Source organism: Urocitellus parryii, chromosome 14, assembly GCF_045843805.1.
Source record: "Urocitellus parryii isolate mUroPar1 chromosome 14, mUroPar1.hap1, whole genome shotgun sequence".
NCBI lineage: Eukaryota > Metazoa > Chordata > Mammalia > Rodentia > Sciuridae > Urocitellus > Urocitellus parryii.
In genome coordinates this window covers 44,646,674-44,665,060 of record NC_135544.1, presented here as the reverse complement: position 1 = coordinate 44,665,060, position 18,387 = coordinate 44,646,674, and the positions used below count along the sequence as shown (strand labels likewise).

The 18,387-nt window shown below is 37.6% G+C and overlaps 1 protein-coding gene across 1 annotated transcript in view; it reads left to right on the top strand.

Annotated features, from left to right (window-relative positions):
• Positions 1-18,387, top strand: part of Cpe (carboxypeptidase E) — a 111,812-nt gene that overhangs the window by 75,398 nt on the left and 18,027 nt on the right. Inside the window, exons 2-3 of the mRNA XM_077792493.1 lie at positions 10,700-10,896; positions 13,005-13,172. Of these exons, the coding sequence (XP_077648619.1) occupies positions 10,700-10,896; positions 13,005-13,172 (365 nt within the window). The remainder of the gene's footprint in view (positions 1-10,699; positions 10,897-13,004; positions 13,173-18,387) is intronic.

The window sequence follows — 18,387 nt, the reverse complement described above, 5'->3', positions numbered from 1 at the left end:
AATGGATGAGCTGTTCATTCACCAGCGGAAAGCAGGATGATTAGTGGCAATGGACTAGTGTTTTTCCATTACGTTTTGCAATCATGTCTTACACTGTGATGATCTGTGGCTTTCTCTTGGTTCCAGAGAACTATCAAAATTGTCAACCCACATTTATTAAGAAGCATGACTTGTATAGGACATTTTTGGGAGCTTGAATACCACTAGTTTGTCAAACTAAAGATATAAAGCCTGCTTTTATAGAATCGTAGGATTTAAGAGATCATTGAAACCTCTGCAGCATTTTTCTCAGTTACCTTTCTGCCTGTGTGGGAGTTAATGGCTTCACAGCAGCTCTAACTGAAAGAAAGCTTGTTCTTCAGCTGTGCTAAATGCCCAGTTTCTGAACCTTCTAGTTACTGTCTCTAGTTTAGTCTCTGGAATTTTGCAGAAGAAATCAAATCTGGCTGCACATTACAACTGTCAAAGACTTGAGGGCTGGGGTGGTAGCTCAGTGGTGGAGTGCTTGTGAGGCACTGGGTTTGATCTCAGCACCACATAAAACTAAATCAATAAAATAAAGGTATTGGGTTCATCTACAACTAAAAATATTAAAAACAATCAAACAAACCAACAAACCTTGAGGGACTTTCAACCTTTGGGAACTTGACACTGCCACTTCTAGTTCTCAAGCTATGAAATGAAACTCCCCAAGTGGGCATACAGACCAACACAAAATATATTAATGAGAGAAATCAGTGAAGACCTGGGTCATAATACTTGCCATAAGTCAAGTGCACTTGTGTTTTCTCTCTGCACTGTCTAGAGCCAGTCATTAAACTGTTTCATGTTTGACTTCTTAGATACAATTTTCTCTACATCTTATTTGATTTGATAAGCATACTCATGAAAGACTGCAGAATCTTCTTAAGAGAATTATCGAAAATAATTAGAAACTGATACTGCTAAAAGATACAAGATCCCAAAAGCCTCTTCAGTAATACATCCACAGAGACATTCTGATGAAGTCCATAATTATTATTTTTTTTTTAGAAAGAGAGAGAGAGGAGAGAGAGATACAGAGAGAGAATTTTAATATTTATTTTTTAGTTCTCGGTGGACACAACATCTTTGTTGGTATGTGGTGCTGAGGATCGAACCCAGGCTGCACGCATGCCAGGCGAGCGCGCTACCGCTTGAGCCACATCCCCAACCCCTATAATTATTATAGTACTTAATAAATACTTCTTGGTGTTTCTTGGTGATTAATAACTACAGGAAGAATTCAAATCATGAGGCTCTGTCTGTAGGACAAGTTCTGTCTTATCTGATTTGCATATTAAAACTTATTTCTGCTCATGTGAGATGTCCTTAGACAAGTCAAGTGTTTTTCTGTATCTAAGGATGTTCAACTTCTTGCATAACAATAATAAAGTGTTTGCATTAATAATCTTCAGTAGTTTATTTCTGTGAATTTGAAGTTAGGAATTTCTGTGAATGGGCATAAAAATTACTATTGCCTCTACCTTTATGAAGATAGTCTTGTTAATGGGGAGACCAAGAAGGTGTTTTGGATATATGATATTATTACTGTTAGATACTTTAGAAAAATCTCCTTATTAGGTTAAAATTTCTTCAGTGGTTTATTATGGCTAATTTTAGAGCAAAGGGTGATAAAATCTGGTGAATTATCATCTTCTAGACTCATTAACTCAGTCCAAAATAATTCCCTAGTCCTCTTTACTTTTCCTTCCTCCTAAGTTGAATTGATAATGATTCAATACAAAAAAAACAAAACAATAACAACAACTTGATTTTTGGGGGGCGGGTGGTTATGGAGATAGAACTCACAGGCACTCGACCACTGAGCCACATCCCCTGCCTCTCTGTTTTTTAAAAATTTTATTTATAGACAGGATCTCACTGAGTTGCTTAGCACCTTGCTTTTTTTTTCTTTTTCTTTTTTTTTTTTTTTTGAGACTGGCTTTGAACTCCTGATCCTCCTGCCTCAGCTTCCCGAGCTGCTGGGATTACAGGCATACACCACAGTGCCTGGCTCACAATAACAACAACTTGAAACCAAACAAACTTCTATTAATTCTTCCAGAATGAAACAGAACTTAAAAGCAGTAGGTTGCACCAATTTGCAGTCCCACCAGCAATGTATGAGTTTAACTTTTTCCCCACATCCTCAACAACATTTACTGTTGCCTGTATTCTTGATGGTTGCCATCTGTCTGGAGTGAGATGAAATCTTACTGTAGTTTTGATTTGCATTTCTCTGATTGCTAGAGATGTTAAACATTTTTTTCATATATTTGTTGATCAATTGTATTTCTTCTTCTGTGAAGTATTCGTTCAATTCCTTTGCCCATTTATTGATTGGGTTATTATTATTATTTTTTTGGTGTTAAGATTTTTTGAGTTCTTTATATATCCTAGAGATTAATGCTTTATCTGAGCTGCATGTGGTAAAGATTTCTCCCAATCTATAGGTTCACACCTCACATTATTGATTGTTTCCTTTGCTGAGAAGAAGCTTTTTAATTTGAATCCATCCCATTTATTGATTCTTAATTTTACTTCTTGAGCTTTCTGAGTCTTATTAAGGAAGTCAGATCCTTGGCCGACATGGTGAAGATTTGGGCCTACTTTTTCTTCTATTAGGCTCAGGCTCTCTGTTCTAGTGCCTCAGTTTTTGATCCACTTTGAGTTGATTTTTGTGCAGGGTGAGACTACCCCACTTCTTCATTTACACCCAAAGGACTTAAAATCAGCATACTACAGTGACACAGTCATGTCAATGTTTATAGCCATTCAATTCATAATAGCTAAACTATGGAACCAACCTAGGTATCCTCAGTAGATGAATGGATAAAGAAAATGTGGTATATATACACAATGGAATATTAATCAGCTTTAAAGAAGAATGAGGTTATGGCATTTGCTGATAAATGGATGGAGTTGGAGAATATCATGCTAAGTGAAATAAGTCAATCCCAAAAAACCAAAGGCCAAATATTTTCTGTAATATGTGGATGCTAATTCTCAATAAGGGCGAGGGGTACCAGAGAAGAACAGAGTTACCTTAGATTAGGTAGAGGGGAATGAAGGGAGGGGAGGGGAAGGAACATGGGGAAGGATAGGAAGGATAGTACAATGAAAAAGACATTATTACTTTATGTATATATGTGACTGTATGACCAATGTGATTCTACATATACATCAGAAAAATGAGAAATCATACCCCCATCTATGTATATCAAAGTACATAAATGCATTCTACTTTCATGTATAACTAATTTAAAAAATTAAAAATTAGTAAAGAAAGAAAAAAAAAAGCAGTTGGGTAGAGGTTAGTCTGATAATATCTGTCACACAAAATGTCTTCAGATCTCCTAAACCTCAGTTCGCTTTTTTGAGAACCTATGGAAACACTGGAATCTATTTATTCCACTGTATGCAGCAGTGTGTTGTAGTAGGCTTGTACTGGCCTGTGAGATGAAATCTTAATTTTAGGAAATTTGTGAACCAAGTGATCTCACATTCATAGCTTCAAATTGGCCAGGGTAAGAGTGTTTACGCCATGGAAATAAACAGTACTGCGTCCTAAGTTGGTTGATGAACATCGTACCTGCAAACCAGTGAGTATGGGTATTTGTGAAGTTTCTTGAATACTTTTGTGAAAGCATCAGATGCTTTCATTTTTAAAAACTGAAGTCATTTCTGTTAATATTGGAACTCTGACATTGTTATAGATTTCTGAGGCTGAAAATATCATCTGTTCTTTTGTTCACACCTCTTTCTTCACTTAGGATTTTACCAGAAACATTCTAGATGGCATGTTTAAGATAACTTTAACTGTACTTATGTGTATTACATAATTAATATTTGAGACAATGATTCTGTAATATATCTCTGCAGGGTGATTATGTAATGTATTCTATTCTGATCATCCATTAAAAAAAAATCAGATGAAGTCAAGGCTTCATTTTTAGATGTCATGTTAACTTAGTTTAAATATGACTGCAGGAAGGTGCATTGGCTCATGCCTATAATCTCAGTGACTTGGGAGGCTGAGGCAGGAGAATTGCAAATTTGAGGCCAGTTTTAGCAACTTGGTGAGGACCCAAGCAGCTTGTTGAAACCCTGTCTCAAAGTAAAAAACAAAAAGCACTGATGATGTAGCTCAGTGATAAAACTCCCCTGCGTTCAATTTCCGGTACCACCACCACCACAAAAGCATAACAAACAGACAAAAAAACAAGGACTCCAAAGAAGAAGCAAGAAGAGAGAATATAACATGAAAAGAAATTCTGCAACTTCTTTTGCATCCATTTTCTGTTCTTTTGTCTTTTCCTGGATTCTTTCCCTTCATTCTTTATTTTTTTTCATTTCTTAAGTAGGGGAGATGTCTATTTTTATAACCACACCCATCTATTATTTATTTGAACCCTGGAGGTTTGCATTTAAGAATATGCTCAGCATTTTAGGCTGCTAAAGTGTGCTAAAACATGAGTTGATTAACGACTTTCTTCCTGACAAATTCTAGGAAGTTTACAGGGTTCTGTGAGAATGATTTACAGGCTATATGTAATGGGTTATAATGTCAAACAAGTGGGAACAATTAGTAGTTAATGTCTTTACCCCAGATTACCACTGAGGGAGGAAGCTCATTGATTAAAAGGCCCATCTGTTCCAAAGATGTTCCACTTGCTTGCAAAGCAGTTTGTAAATCCGATTGGTTCAGTTTATTTCTAAAATTGTTGCTTATGTGTACATTTTATCCTGATAGCTTTGAGAAATGGGATTTTGTTCATGGATATTATTGTTATGTTTAGTATAAGACATATACCGGGAACATATATTTTGAAATTCTTACCAGTTCTAAGACTTATATAATCAATGAATTAAACATATATGGTCAGTTTTCCATATGCATGGGTTTGGCATTTGCAGACTTAGTCAACTGCAGATCAGAAATATTTGAAAAATATAATCATCTCTATGGAACACGTTCAGAATTTTTTCTTGACATTATTCCTTAAACAGTTCAGTTTAAAAAGTATTTGCATTGCACTAGGTATTATAAGTGACCTGGAGATGATTTAAAGTATGGGAGAGGAAGTGGCTAGGTTTTATAAATAAAAACTATATACCATGTATATAAGAACATGAGCATCCTCAAATTTGGGAATCTTTTGTGGATGGGGTCCTGGAACCAATCTCCCTTGGATACAGAGGGATGACTTTATCTTCTGAAGTAATTAGTGGATTTAAATGTTAGCAAGAATTTGATGTTGGAGCAAGAATAGATTCATTTCTGTATTTCATCTGTTTTCAGGTTGAAAGGAGAATTCTGTTACTATGGTTGTTTTCTTAAAAATGCCTATAAGTTTCTTATTTTTTCTAAATAATGATGCTACACTTGCATAGAATTTTGCAATTTCCAATCCACTTTCATATTAGTTTTCATATCATTTTCCAATAGTTTTTTTCTTTCTGTCATTTTCTTTCTGTATCAAGGTCATTGAATCAGTGACTCTAAGATTAGAAAGGGGTCTTCCAAGCTGTCTGACTGATTACTGTATCCGGAAGTCAGTCTGCCTACTATTTCCAGGAGGAGAAACTATTAGATAGGGAGACAGACAGGCCACTGGGCCAAATAAAGGAGTGATTTTTATTTTATTTTATTTTTTATTTTTTGGTAGGAAAGGGAGACTATGTTTTTGTCTACTTGCCTTTTTATTTGGTCATTTGTTTCATCCTCAATAGAGTGGTCCTCTGAACTGCTGCTCTAGGGTCTCTCAGATCACTTTGAGGATAAATTCCTTTTACCTTTAAATTTCCTTTGGGAACATCGCTACCTTGCCTTGTGCTTCAAATGCCACCCACAAGCCCAGTCTAATAGGTATGAATTTCTGGGGTACAAAATATTAACATTTTACTTTTGAGGAAATAGGAATTTCTTTCTTTTCTTTTTTTTTTTACATGTTTTTAAAGTTATTTCAAATCATATTACTACATAATTTGGGCAAATTAAGAAATATAAGTACAGATTTAAAATCCTTTGCCTGCTCTGGTTTATGATTTATAGTTATTTCTGACTTCATTAAAATTGTGGATCTCATTTTTAAAAGGTAGAAATTATTCTTGCCTTATTCTGCTGAGAATGCAAATCTCGTCAGGTACATTATGTATTTTGTGTTACCAATGGAAAAAAGGTAGAAACTTGGCCCAGCCAGGTTAGATTAGTTTTGTGAGATGATTCTCTTTTAATATTCTATTGATTGATAACTACGTGCCTGTGAAATATCTAGAATACTGATAGCAACACAAAATTGTGGGAAAATTGATGTAACAGGAGAATGGTGCTTCCTAATGTGAGCCATGTAACTTGTGCTCATAGGATCATTTTTCAACTGCAAGACTGTGAACTTGGGATTACTGCCTAAAAAGGAAAATGAATTTGGTAGTAAGTGATGAAAGTAAGATGGATATAAACAACCATCCCCAAGCGTACTGAGAAGAGTGCTTCTTGCTTCCTTTCACGTCTTGTTGCTAGGAGAGAGATGAGCAGCACACAGCTCCCCGAGCATCACCAGCCTATCCACCAGCGATGACAATGACGTACCTGGCAGTCCCAACCTGTTCCACCTGGGATTTGTTTTTCTATGTAAACACTGCACAAAGGAAGGCATATGTCATCCATGAGCCAGCCCGCTGTGCCTGTCACCTACCTAGCGGAAGAAAATTAAGTGATAATGAAAAGCTGTCATTAAAAAAAAAAAAAATCAAAGGGAAACTGACACAGAGAAGGTCATTCAAAATCCAAAGTCTTTCATTGTATCTCTATTTCTGCATTCGAGATTCTGAAGTTGAGGTCTCTTCAGAATCAGTTGTTTAGACTGCACAACAAAAATAGCCTTAGACTTGCCTGGAGAGGTTTTGTGGTGACCATGGAGATTAATCTTCTTCATGGGAAATCAGCTGTTCACAGCACGATGCCTTGATTCTCAAAGAAGAGTTTCCATTCCCTCCAGGGGCTGTCGGGTAGAACAGCAAGCATAGAAGCTTCTAGGTATTCTGCACGGGTTGCAGACTCCCTGACGCTCCTCAAGTCGCCTTCAGTTATTCATTTGTTCCCTTCCTGGTTCCAAAGAGCTCTTCAGGCGGCTGCAGCTGCACCTGCATCTCAAGGGAGTGTGAGGAGGGGATTTAAAAGCAAGACTGTTCATTCATCCCTCCCTCATGAATGTATGGAGTAAATATTTATTGTGTTTTTATGTTCCAGACTCTGTGCTGGGCATGGATGCTACCTTTGGGAGCTAAAATTGAAACCACCTCGGGACCAACAGATTTTACATTCTGGGGGTGGGAGGGTTAATCAAATAATCCCACTGATTAATGCATACTTTCAAAGTGAGGTATTAAAATTAATAAGGGAGCCGGGCTGGGAATAAAGAAGGAGCCATATTTATCCAAAACTAGAAGGGTGTGAACACAACATGTGCACAAGAAGGAGATAACGTTAGAGGAAAGAGCCCTGTCACTGTAGGAAGCATGACTGAGACACAGGAGGGAAGTGTGGCATCTGCAGGGAGTTGGTGGTCAAGGGCAGGCCATGTGGAAGTTAAGGATTTTGCAGAGAATTTTGGTCTGGATCATGCACAAAAACGGGAAGTTATAGATAGGCTTTTAGGTAGAGACAACCTGGGGAGAGTGGTGTTTTAAAAAGATAACTCTGGCTATGGGAGGGAACAGGATTGAGAGAGGAAGCCAAAGAGGCGGAGGGAATATTCTAATTTAGAACCTCGAAGCTGGATAGTTATGTATCCAACATTCTTTCATGGTTGCCTCACTCTTGACATTGTTCATGTGCATGTCTGTGTCCTCCTCCCAGATTCGACATTCCTTGAGTTTAGGAATGCTGCCTTATTTGCTCTTTGACCCCCTGTAGTGTCTCACATTGGGATTTGTATATATGCTTTGAATAAATACTGTGGCTCTTTTCCGTCTCATGGACATGTCAGCAGGCTTGCCATGGTTGTATAATGTTACCACCAGAATTCATTGTGAATTATTCCTGTGGATAAAAGAAGGCAAGGATACACTTGCTTTTTCTTTTGCTAAGTGCTATGTGCCTTGAATCTTATTTTGCAACATCAGTATCTTCAGTATAATGACCTTTGCTGTTTTTGTCAACCTAAAACATCCTTATTGTCATTATTACTATCTCCTCACAGATAGAACAGACAAATTGAGGGAGATTAGTTCTGAGACGAAGTTCTTGCAGAGTTGAAGAAGAAGAGAAATCATTTTGGAATTTTTCTGGAAATTCTGGAACTGCAAACATACATGAGTAAAGAAGCAATAGGGAGTAGTGTGGCCTGGGGCAGAACTGGGGAGGGCACACTCTCCCCCCAAATATTCACATTCAAAAGCAAAATGCACTCTGCCAATCAAAACATCTGGGGGCCAAATTTGGCTATGTAATTGTGAAGGTGCTATTTCTCCTTTAAATGATTTTTAAAAATTTAAAATGAGATAAGTAATTAAAAAGAATCCATTGTGCTCATCTATTCATACATATTGTGGACCATGCTCACTCTTTTGAGTGACTTGGTGCTTCAGAGTTGTGTTGGGGACAGGACCAGAGAACCTCTTGATGTGTAGTCTCAGATACCTTTACAAAATAGGTTTTTAATATCCCTCTGCTTGCTTGTTTTTTTTTTTTTTTCTCTCTGTGCCTCTCTTAAATCATGGGCTGTTGCAATTTTCCCTTTGCCTCCCTCAAATGAATGCAACCAGTAAGGGAAGGTTTAAAGGACATGCATTTAACAGAAAGGGGAAAGGTATTGTCATTTTTCAAACCAGAAACAAAGAAAACACTTCTTCTCATGCCTTTTGGGCAAGACCTGAGGGGGGCAATTTTATTATTAGAGACTCTCCTTCAAAGTATAAACACAGGGGAGTATTAATAGCGCTGATGCTGCTTCCACTAAGATTAAGATTAGCATAAGCCCAGTTGAGAGGTCAATTAAACCAGACATGCAGGAATCTCACGCAAAGAATGGTTAGATAACACATTTCCAGGAGAAAAATAAGTCCAACTTCTTTTCTAGTGATTTTATAAATGGGAGAATGTTTTTCCTGGCAGAAGATGGGCCCGTGGGATAGATGAAGCCGAAAGAGCAGAACAGCAGGATGAATGGGAATCTTGTTCTCTGCAGTCCCACAGCACCTCTCCAAAAGCAACTGAGGCAGCAGCTGTGGGCAGCCTGATTTATATTTCCATCTGAGCCCTTCAGCCCTGCTTATCCTCTTTGGGCTGCATTTGTACCATCATGACAATAAAAATATCTTCCCTCCACAACTTAGTGGGCTGTTGTAAAGATTAGATCAGGTACAAACACCTCACAATGATAATGTGATGTAATTATACTAATGTTAAAAAATAATTAGAGCAAGCACACAGAAGAGTTGCTACTTCCAGGTTCTAAACCTTTACATTCACGATTCTACTTAGTTATTATTTTGTAGCAGTGATTGAACCCAGGGGCACTTAACCACTGAGCCACATCCCCAGTCCTTTTTTAATATTTTATTTAGAGACTGGGTCTTGCTGAATGCTTAGAGCCTTGCAAAGTTGCTGAGGCTGGCTTTGTACTTTCGATCCTTCTGCCTTAGCCTCCTAAACTGCTGGGATTACAGGTGTGTACCACTGTGCTCAGCTCTACTTAACTCTTATCATCATAACCTTCCTTATGAGGTAGAACCTATCCTGTCTATTTTTTAGATGGGGAAACAGAGCCAGAGAGAGCTGAAGTACTTGTTCAAGGCCATTTGTAAAAATTGGCTACAAGGTTGGAACCTTGCATTCTGGATCCTTCTAATCCTTCTGGTTGGAAACAAACAAACAGCATAGACCTTTAACTAAGGCAGAAGATCAGCCTTTGAATTGTGACTTCAGAGTTGGTCAGATCTCTTAAGCAGTCAGAACTTCAGTTTATCCATCTATAAAATGGAGATGGATAATAGCCCTTGCCTTTTAGATGTTTGGTGAGGATTAAATAAGAAAAAATGCAAAGCACAATGTTTAACCAGTAAAAGGCACATAAAGTATATTACTATTCCTAGTTATTGGGTTGGGATATGTATTAGCCTGATTGGACTATCATAAAAAAATACCACACACTGAGTGGCTTAAGTAGCAGAAGTTTTTCTTCTTGATTTCAGTAGAGGGTGCTATGACACTGTTCTAGAGGCTGTAAGTCAAGGTCAAGGTGCCAGCAGAGTAGGTTTCTGGTGAGGCCTCTCTTCTGGCTTCCAGACTACCTTCTTACTGTGTCCTCACATGACCTATTAAACTGGAGACCCACTCCTATGACCTTATTTGACCTTGAGTACCTCCCCCACAGTCCTATTTCCAAACACAGTCATGTTGAGTGTCAGGCCCCCAAAACGCGTACTTTGTGTGGATGCAATTCAGTTCATAACAAGTGGGCAGCGGGAAGAGAGGAACAGGATGGAAAGATGGAAGAGGTGTTTGGCGTATTCCCATGTGTAAGGTAGATTTTCTTAGGCATCAATTCTAGAGGGAAAAGAAATTGTTGCCTATTCATAATAAATTAGTAGATAAATTATATATCGGGCACCGTGTGCCCTTGCTTTGGTGTTGCAGAAAATGTCTTCACACTATCTGTTTTTGTTCTTTTAGGTGAACCAGAATTTAAATACATTGGGAATATGCATGGTAATGAGGCAGTTGGACGGGAACTGCTCATTTTCTTAGCCCAGTACCTGTGTAACGAGTACCAGAAGGGGAATGAGACAATTGTCAACCTGATCCACAATACCCGAATTCACATCATGCCTTCCCTGAACCCGGATGGCTTTGAGAAGGCAGCATCTCAGGTGAGTGACAGGCAGGTTGGGCTGGGCGTGCTTTCTTCATGTGTCTTTGTATGTTTGCAGATATGTGTTTATACATGCATCACACCCTTGCACAAAGCTTATAGAAAGTTCAGTGGAGAGTGTAAGTGATACATGATCAATTTGTTGGTAAGAAAAAAAGTTAAGAATAAAGGGAAGAGAGTTTTTTCAGCAGAGATTGCAAATGAGAAATTTAGTTAATAGGTTAATATTTTAATAATGTTTTGTTTGTATTGATAAATAAATAATTTATGTATCCATATTTGTGATCTGGTAAATTTCCTTCTAAAAAATTTCAGAAAATATCTACTGTAGTGTAATAAAGACTATGGCTGTATCTGATCAGCCGATGTCATAGCGCCCTCTGCTGAAATCAAGAAGAAAAACTTTCGGCCAGATCAATGTTCAACTGATGTTTAATCATTAGTTTTATGAATGTTGAATAAAATTTTAAAAAATCAAAATGAAAAAACAATCAACCGTAAATAGAAAGTAATTTATAAAGTTTAAATTATAATTTTATGGCATAAATTTTGATTCATATTTTATATTTTAATTTTTAATAAGTTTATTAAATTACATTTTAACTCTTAGGCTGGAAATTAACCACTTTTGAAGAGAAGATAATATGGTTTGTACATCCATTTTTGGTTAGGAAGGGATGGGAACATTATATCTGCTGCTGTCTACAGCTTGAAATCATTTTCTTATTTTATTGGGACACATTAAATAATGTTTTTTTACAGTGAAGCCAGTAATCCTGTAGTTTGATATAGTCAGAAACCCAGTCAATTTTTATAAAGTGTAACATTGATATGATTTCTAAAGTTATGAGAGAAAAATTCTAGTAACATAAAATCAAATTATTTAATAATTTGAGGTCAGTTTCAGAATTGTAAGTGAGCAAAAGGTTGTTTTGCTATTTATTTTCTGTCATATAGATTTTTATTTCTCCATCTGAGGTATCTTAGCTTACATGGCTTAAAAGATGATTGCTTTGTTTATATCAAAGATTTGACATAATTTAATAGTAAAACAACAAAATTCACATTGTAAAGTAAAATTGAATGTCTTAGAAGTTCGTCAGTTGTTCCGGTTGTACCATTAGCCAAAGGGTTAAATTGAACAGAAATTCCTCAGCCACAAAGCCCTCACCCAGTGCCTGTAACCCCAGTAGCTGGGGAGGCTGAGGCGGGAGCATGACAAGTTCAAAGCCAACCTCAGCAATGGCGAGGCGCTAAGCAACTTAGTGAGACCCTGTCTCTAAATAATATATAAAGTAGGGCTGTGGATGTGGCTCAGTGGTTGAGTGCCCCCGAGTTCAATCCCTGGTCCCCTCCCCACCCTCCACAAAAAAAATCCCCATATAGACAAAACCCTAGAATTTTTGTTCAAAGCTCTAGAACTTTTTAAAAGATTATTATCTAAAATTAGAATTCATTTTTAATTGATACTTAAAGTATAAAATTATACATATTTATGGGGTATGATGTGAGGCTTTGATATACATATATTTTGTGTAATGTTTAATCAGAGTAAATATATCTGTCTCCTCAAACATTTATCATTTCATATGGTAAAAACATTCAAAATACTTTCTTACAGAGTTTGAAATAAAACTCATATTCTTTTGATTAAATGTATAAGAGAGATATATGTTATTAATTTATAAAAATGTGTGTTAATTCATTTTAAGCTTCTAATCTTATTTATTCTTTTGATTATTTAAACATATGCCAGTTATTATTTATAGAGGCAGTGAAAATTTTATTAAAATTGAATTAGAGTGGCATGCTTTGAGAAAGTCCTCTATTACTAGTGAATATGTATTGACGTTTTTGTAATCTTATAAATATCTCTTAAATATTATTATTGATATTTAAAATATTATTCATTGAAAATATTTTTAAGATGCTCATAACATATCCTTTAAATCTGATAAATTCATGCTTATATCAGTAAAACAGTAAGAATGACATTGTGGAAGGATATTGTTGAAATAAATAATCTTAGTAAATTATTTTCAAAAACATTGAGAACTTAAATAGTGACAATAATAGTCAATGACTGATTTTTTTTTTTTTTTTTAGCCTGGTGAACTCAAGGACTGGTTTGTGGGACGAAGCAATGCCCAGGGAATAGATCTGAACCGGAACTTTCCAGACCTGGATAGGATAGTTTATGTTAATGAGAAAGAAGGTGGTCCAAATAACCACCTGTTGAAAAATCTGAAGAAAATTGTGGATCAAAATACAAAGGTAGAGAACTTATATATAGTTTTCTTGGGGTCATTTCTTGGCTTTAGTTCAGATCTCTTGTCCGTCCTCTCCCAACTCCATTCAGTCACTGTTTTGGTCAGCCTTCTCACTGCTGTGACTAAAAGAACCAACCAGAACAACTGTAGAGGAGGAAGAGTTTATTTTGGGGCTCACAGTGTTATAGGTCTCAGTTCACAGACAGCCAAATCCATTCCTCAGGGCTCAAGGTGAGGTCTAGCATCATGGTGGAAGAGCATGGTGGAGGGAATGGGTGCACATGGTGATCAGGCAGCAGAGAGACAGTCCTTTCTCCAGATACAAAATATGTACCCCAAAGGCATGCCCCCAATGACCCACTTCTGTCTTCTACCTGGAAAATAAGTTTGAGTATCTTTATCATAGTGAAGAATGCAGGAGTAATAAATGCTGGTAGGTGGCAGTTACCTGTCACTACACAAGCCAAGGCTGGAGGAGGGGGAGCCTAGATGTTAGGTTTGCTCCCTAGGATTGACTGAGGGTTATAGAGTAGAAGTTTGGGCTAGGAACAGGAAGAAGGAAGCCAGTTGTAGATCTTGGGAAGTCACCAGGGCCCTCCCAGAGGTCCTTTGTCAGCGCATCTCATTAGCAACTCAGCAGCATTCCACGTTGTTGGACTTTCTTCTCTTACAGAACTTTCTTCCTTCCTTTCTTGCTTTATAAAACTCTTTTCTCTCCTACTTTCAAATCACTGCTTCGTTTCTTTCCCTGTTTCTTCTACCTTGGCTTCACACTGCCCTTCCTCAGGATCCCATCTGATACCTCTCTCTGCTGCACTAGGTTTCCATCCTTTCCTGAACCTGCAATGTTAGCTGTTATACCAGCTCTCTCAGACCCATGTCTCTAATTCTAGATCTTCCAGGAGCATAGATTTTCTGTTTTACTTGCTCACTGGGTCCCTTTATCTGGTGGTACCTGGGACTGAGGTTCAGACTGTCCAGAAATAAGTATTTTCTCTTAGAACCACTATTGTTTCACTTATCCTGATCACCAAAACCATGCAATTTCCAACTTTGTCAATTAGTTCCTACTTCCCAGTTATTTGACCTTTTTGACTCCTCTCCCTCCCATCTTCCCTTCCTCTGCAAAACTTATTCCCTGGCTGTGGTTCAGGCCCCGTGTCCTTTTATTCTTGTTTTGTGTCCCTCCTCTCCCAACTCCATTCAGACTTTGTTTTAGTCAGCTTTCTCACTGCTGTGACTAACAGACCCCATCAGAACAACTGTAGAGGAGGAAGAGTTATTTGGGGGCTCAAGAGGTTTCAGTTCATAGACAGCCAAATCCATTCCTCAGGGCTCAAGGTGAGGTCTAACATCATGGTGGAAGAGCATGGTGCAGGGAATTGGCTCACATGATGATCAGGCAGCAGAGAAAGACTTTACCCACCAGATACAAAATATATACCCCAATGGCATGCTCCTAGTGCCCACCTACTCCAGCTGTACCCTACCCACCTTCAGCTTCCACTAGTTAATGCCATCACAGGATCCATTCACTGATTGGGTGAAGGCTCTCATAACCCAATCATTTCTCCTCTAAACCTTCTTGCATTGTCTCACACATGAGCTTTAGTGGGACATCTCACATTCAAATTATAACAGTCATCTCATTTCCTCCAGAGTGACTCTTCAAACACAAATTATTTCTCTTTTGCTTCAAAAATCTTACTGGTTCACCACTACCCAGAGGGTAAAGTGAAAACTTAGCATGGCAGCATAGTATGAAGTTTAGGCATAAAGATTCTAGACATAGCCATCTTAGACCAAATCCTGGCGCCATATACTTGCGGTACAAACATGGAAAGTTCTTTAATTCTTTTGTGCTTCAGCTTCTTATCTGGAAAATGGAGATGATAGTACTGTCTGTTTCATAGGATGTTTATAAGGATTGAAAAAGTTAATGCAGCGAAAGAACTTGAGTTCAGGACCCAGGACTATTATTACTGCCTCAGCATTCTCTCCCAGTATTCCCTGCTAGTTACCTGGGGGCTAGGTGGACGCGAGTTTGCATCTATTAAACCCCTGGTACACCTTCAAGGCAATATTGCTTTCAATTATTTGTGGAGAAACTGAGCCCGTCATGGAGGACAGGTGGAAGATGGCTGGTAGCAGCTCTCAGTCCCTTCTCTATTGTTCCAGGACATGCAGCTCTGTTGGATCAATTATTTTTAGTACCTTTCCTAACTAAGAGACTGGGAAGTATGATTTCTTCATTTCATTATAGTTCCAGGATCATTCAAGTGTCTCTTGGCCCCTGGAAACTCCTGTTTGACTCATTCATGAATTTGGCTCCAATAGCCCTATCTTCTATTTGTACTCACATGTACAATTTTCTGATAATTTTATGTCTTCGTGTAAGTGGCTATTCCAACTGTCAAGAATACCCTTCCCTGTCCTTCTATGCCTCCTCATCTCTGAGATCTTCCTCTGCTCTTCAAAACAGATCCTATTAATCCTTCCTTACGATATATTCATTCCCAGTAGTGTGCTTATTGTCACATACAAGTTTATATCATACGTAGTTGTTTACACATACGCTTTTCCCTTTGATTTTCTCACTTTCAGTCTCTTGCTTGCAGGAATTTCAATTCTTATCTGAGATGTTAAGCTCTCCTGGGTTCAATCCCTGGTACCAAAAAAAAAAAAAAATACAATCCAGCCCTGCAAACAAATCAAAATATTTGAAAAGGAAAACTTTCCTGCTTCTGCATCTCAGATGCACTTGCAGATTCTCCTCCTGACAACCATCTTCAGGGAGAAGGGAGAGCCCGAAGGCCATGGTTGGGTGAAAAAGAAGGAAGTTCTGAGTGATAAACTATGAGCAGTTGGAACAGGAATGAAAAACTGTTCTGGAAGCCGAGACCTGATATGAGCACACAAACTCTCCATTGCTTGCATTACCCTGTCAATGCCATCTTTGTTAAAGAAATGAGGAAAATAATTCCGATCACCTGCTACAGAAGAACTTCGAATGAGCTCATGTCGACAACATGGTTGATTGGCAACTTTGTGTAGGTGCCATTATTTCCAGACAGCATGACCTTCTCCTTCCTGTTAAAACTGTGTCATCTTTGCACCTTCTCCATACTAGGTGTTTTCATATTTTTAGCTTAAGCAATATGATTAAAAGATGTTCATTGGTACTCTTTTTAAATCATAACTTTTACTTCAAAGATCTTGATGCTACTACTTTTTCTAGATAAAGGTAAACCAAAGAGAAATATGAAAATTATTTTTTTAGACCCTTCTTTGGTACATTAACAGTATTTGTTGACTTTGTTCCAAGTCTCCTGTAAATCTGCTTGACAATTGTGAGGTCACATTGCCTGTGTCCAGTTCATTTCTTTTTTGTTTTTGTCATCATAAATGAGACAGTGTTTAGAGCCTTCTGGTACGAGACATAGACAATTCATTAATGCTGCTAGATACTCCCCTTTTCTTAATTCTTCTCAGCCCGATATCTAGATTCCTTGTAGAGGTTTGTAAAGTTCAAGGGTTATTCTGTTGGGTATCCCGGGAATCATGGCTTAGGAATGCAGAGTCCTGTGATGACTGGTCCAGGAGCTCTGGGCTGTGTGTGCTGTAGGGGAGGAGGTGAGAAGGAACCTGCACCTTGTGGCATACTCTTCAGATGCTGTGACGTTCTCTTGAGACACAGGCTTGAGACTCACGTGCTCCTGCTCTTCTGAACCTTTGAATATAAAAGCTGTCTCCTATACTCCCAGTTCTTCCTGCTGCCATTTCTCATCTGCCCCTGAGCTTGTGAGCCTGGTCATCTCACTGTGATCTGGGCTTAGCACGTGAACCTTGGCCTTGATTGCTTGAGAACAGCATGGATAAAATGCATTTCGTAAGTTATTAAGATTACACTGAACCTTAAATGGCTAGAGTTGTGAAGAAAATAGAATAAATATAGTTTCAACATATTTTAAGAGTCAAAGCCATCTAATTATAGGGCATAACATTTGAGTTATACTTATAGTCTTTAAATGGAAGTTTTAAAAATAGGTCACAAATAGTTTTAGAGGCTATCAGGGCCTTGCTTTTAGGGATGGTCCACTGTGGTCCACTCTGTAGATCACTTAAACCTATAATTACAGTAAGTATATAGTCAGCCTAAAAGGCCATTCAGAGTCAAAGAGAAATTCATCTTTAATTTATCAGATTGTGGAACTGACTTGCTTACTTTTGAATGTACTTGTAACATGAATATTAGCAGTGGTGCATGTAAGATACAAGAACTAACAATGAACTAAGCCAAGGAGCTTTATACAACTTTGTGTATTCAGGACTGTATCTTTGAACTTATTTCAAAAAGCAGTTTAAAAAAAATGTTATGGTGGGGCTGGGGATGTGGCTCAGTGGTAGAGCGCTCACGTAGCACGTGTGAAACCCTGGGTTTGATCCTCAGCACCACATAAAAATAAATAAAATAAAGGTATTGTGTCCAATTACAACTAAAAAAAATATTAAAAAAATAAAAACAATTATTGCAAAATTCATATTTTGGTATGTGTCCTTCAAAATTATTTTTATGTGCATATTGATGTATGAACACATGGCAGCATGTTGTGCAAACTGTTTTGAACATTTGCAGGTTAATAATGAATAGCAAAATAGTCAGTTGCAGAGTGGCTTTTCACCTGAGCGCCTGTTAACACTGACACCTCACCCCAGGGAATATTCTGCTTACTTCCCAAAGATGGCCAGGTTACCCTCCCTCCTTCTTGACTTTAACTTCTCTCATTTTTTTTCTTCTCCTCCTATCCAAATCCTATCTTATTTTTTTCCTTCCTGAAGTTCTACCCTTTTCCTGAAGTCCTCAATAGTTCTCCAAACCTCAGTGATTTCTGCCTCTTCTTACTCATTGGTCAGACCAATCACTGGATTTGAATAAATAGAGAATGAAGGATGAACATGGTAGAGGACCGAAAACAAATTTAGCAGCAAAATAAAAACTTTTGAACAAAATATTATGGAAGAATTTATGTTAGATTCATACCATATAATACTAATACCAGGTTGGTGCTGAGCTTAAAAATATAAATTCATTATAAAAATGTGCATTATAGAATTTTAAATTTAATTTCTTTTAAAGTTATTTTTAGATTATTTTAATCAAAAGTTATAATGGACCTAGTTTAAACTACTTGAACTTTAGAAGTAGATGTAATTATGTA